We start from the raw sequence: 2519 nt of genomic DNA on the forward strand, positions 1-2519 counted from the left end.
ATGAAGACAAATTCAAGAATATTTAGGGGTGGGGAGGGGAGGTTTAGGAGAGATTTATTTGGATGTCCATCCATCATCTCGATTAAGATTATTATGGTTCTTGCTGATTTCTATGGCTTCTCTAAATTTCTAGTGAAGGTAGTCGTCAATTTTAGCTAAGATACGGGTATTTTCAATACAAATTTGATGTTTGGTTTTATCAGAATGATCTGCCAATGCCGAAGTCTTGGAACAATTATGTTTAATGTCAGCAGAATGCTCTTGGATTCTAGTGTTGATGGATCTGCTAGTTTCACCTACATATGGTTTACCACATGAACAAGGAATTAAATAAACACCTTTATGGCACTTAGGGTCAATGGGATATTTTACAGAATTGAGGCAACTTCAAATTGTGTTTAGAGGCTTGAAGGTGGTTAAAATATTATTCTTTTTTAGGATGTGAGAGATTTTATCAGTGGTCCCCAAAATGTATGGGAGGTTAACTTTACCAAAAATATTATCAATTTTTTTATTATTCCTATGGTTTTTGTTTGCATTGTTTATAACTTTGATGGATTTATGTATGTTGTACCCATTATTTAAAAACATTTTTATAAGATGTTCTTTTTCCATTTCTAAGTGTTCCTTGTCTGAGATTCTTAGAGCTATGGTAGCAAAAGTATTGAGGACAACTAGTTTTTGGGTGGGATGATGATGAGAAGAGGCATTAAGATATTGTTCGGTATGAGTCTTATTTTGATGAACGTGGTGTGATATGAAGCCATCATATTTTTGGTAAGGAGGATGTATAGAAAAGGGAGGCTATTGTTGACGTCAACTTCCATGGTGAATTTGATGGATAAAGACAAATTCAGGACTCTTCACGGGAGGGGAGGGGAGGTTTGGGAGAGATTGATTTGGATGTCAAATTGGGAATCTAGTTCTAACTTATGGTCCATCTGCCATATTGATTAAGGTTATTAAGGTTATTCCTGATTTCTATGGCTTCTCTGAATTTCTTGTGGAAGTAGTGGTCAATTTTTGCTAAGATATGTGTATTTTCAATACAAATTTGATTTTTAGTTTTATCAGAATGATCTGATAATGCCAAAGTCTTGGAATGATTACGTTTAATGTTAGAAAAATTTTCCTGGATTCTAGTGTTGATGGATCTGCCAGTTTCACTTACATATGGTTCACCACATGAACAAGGAATTAAATAGACACCTTTATGGCACTTAGGGTCAATGGGATATTTTATAGAATTGAGAGAAATTCAAATTATGTTTAGAGGCTTGAAGGTGGTTAAAATATTATTCCTTTTTAGGGTGCGAGAGATTTTATCAGTGGTCCCTAAAATGTATGGGAGGTTAGCTTTACCAAAAATTTTATCAAAAATTTTATTTATCCTATGTTTTTTGTTTGAATTGTTTATAGCTTTAATGGTTTGATGTCTTTTGTATTCATTCTTTAAAAACACTTTTATAAGATGTTCTTTTTCCATTTCTAAGTGTTCCTTGTCTGAGATTCTTAGAGCTCTGGTGGCCAAAGTATTAAGGACTCCTAGTTTTTGGGTGGGATGATGATGAGAAGAGGCATGAAGATATTGTTCAGTATGAGTCTTCTTTCGATAAACTTGGTGTGATATGGAGCCATCGGGATTTTTGGTGATGAGGATGTCTAGAAAAGGGAGGCTATTGTTGACCTCAACTTCCATGGTGAATTTGATGGATGAAGACAAATTGTTTAGGTGTTGCTTAAAGGTTTCTAAGGTTTCTCTTCCATGAGGCCATATGATAAAAGTGTCGTCAACAAATCGTTTCCATAATTTTGGTTTTAAGGGTGAAGTATTTAGGGCTTTGGCTTCAAAGTCCTCCATGAATAAATTGGCAATAATTGGGGATAAAGGAGACCCCATAGCTACACCACAAGTTTGTTCATAAACTTCACCCATGAAACTAAAGAAGGTGGATCTTAGGCAAATTTCAATTAACTTTGATGTGTTAGGATCAGTTAATTTTTGGATAACCTCCATGGCATCATCAATGGGGATGTTGGTATAAAGTGAAGTTACATCAAAACTTACCAAAATGTCATTTTGATCTAGCTTGATATTCTTAATTTCTTCAATGAATTGGGTAGAGTCTTTGACAAAGGAATCAATATTTCCAACTAGAGGTTTTAGTTTCTTGGCAAGGTGCTTAGCAAGATGATATGTGGGTCCACCAATAGTGTTTACTATAGGTCTGAGGGGGATCCCTTCTTTGTGAATTTTTGGAGCACCATAAATCCTAGGGGTATAAGGATTGCTAACTAATAGGTTTTTATTATCTTGTATCTTGCTTGTTTTGATTAAGTTGCAAACATTTTTAGTGATTATCTTCAAAGGGTTCTTATTAAGTTTTCTGTAGCAACCACTATTGTTTAGATGATCCAACATTTTTTCATTGTAGTCAATTTTGTTCATGATGACTGTGGCCCCTCCATTGTCTGCTTTTAACATTACAATGTTGGGGTTAAGATTTAAGTGCAAGATA

At 34.6% G+C, this 2519-nt stretch overlaps 1 protein-coding gene across 1 annotated transcript; it reads right to left on the reverse strand.

Annotated features, from left to right (window-relative positions):
- Positions 1 to 1258: 1258 nt before the first annotated feature.
- LOC149158983 (uncharacterized) lies at positions 1259 to 1900 on the reverse strand. Its single transcript, XM_089434145.1, has one exon. It carries the CDS (start codon positions 1898 to 1900, stop codon positions 1259 to 1261), a length of 642 nt encoding a protein of 213 aa, XP_089290271.1.
- Positions 1901 to 2519: the final 619 nt, after the last annotated feature.

Source organism: Pinus tabuliformis, chromosome 5_2, assembly GCF_031772625.1.
Source record: "Pinus tabuliformis cultivar Carrire ecotype Pingquan chromosome 5_2, CPIR1, whole genome shotgun sequence".
Classification (NCBI taxonomy): domain Eukaryota; kingdom Viridiplantae; phylum Streptophyta; class Pinopsida; order Pinales; family Pinaceae; genus Pinus; species Pinus tabuliformis.

Excerpts from the sequence above, each read along its gene's own strand:
- LOC149158983 (XM_089434145.1), bottom strand. The coding sequence starts at position 1,900 with ATGGGGTCTCCTTTATCCCCAATTATTGCCAATTTATTCATGGAGGAC.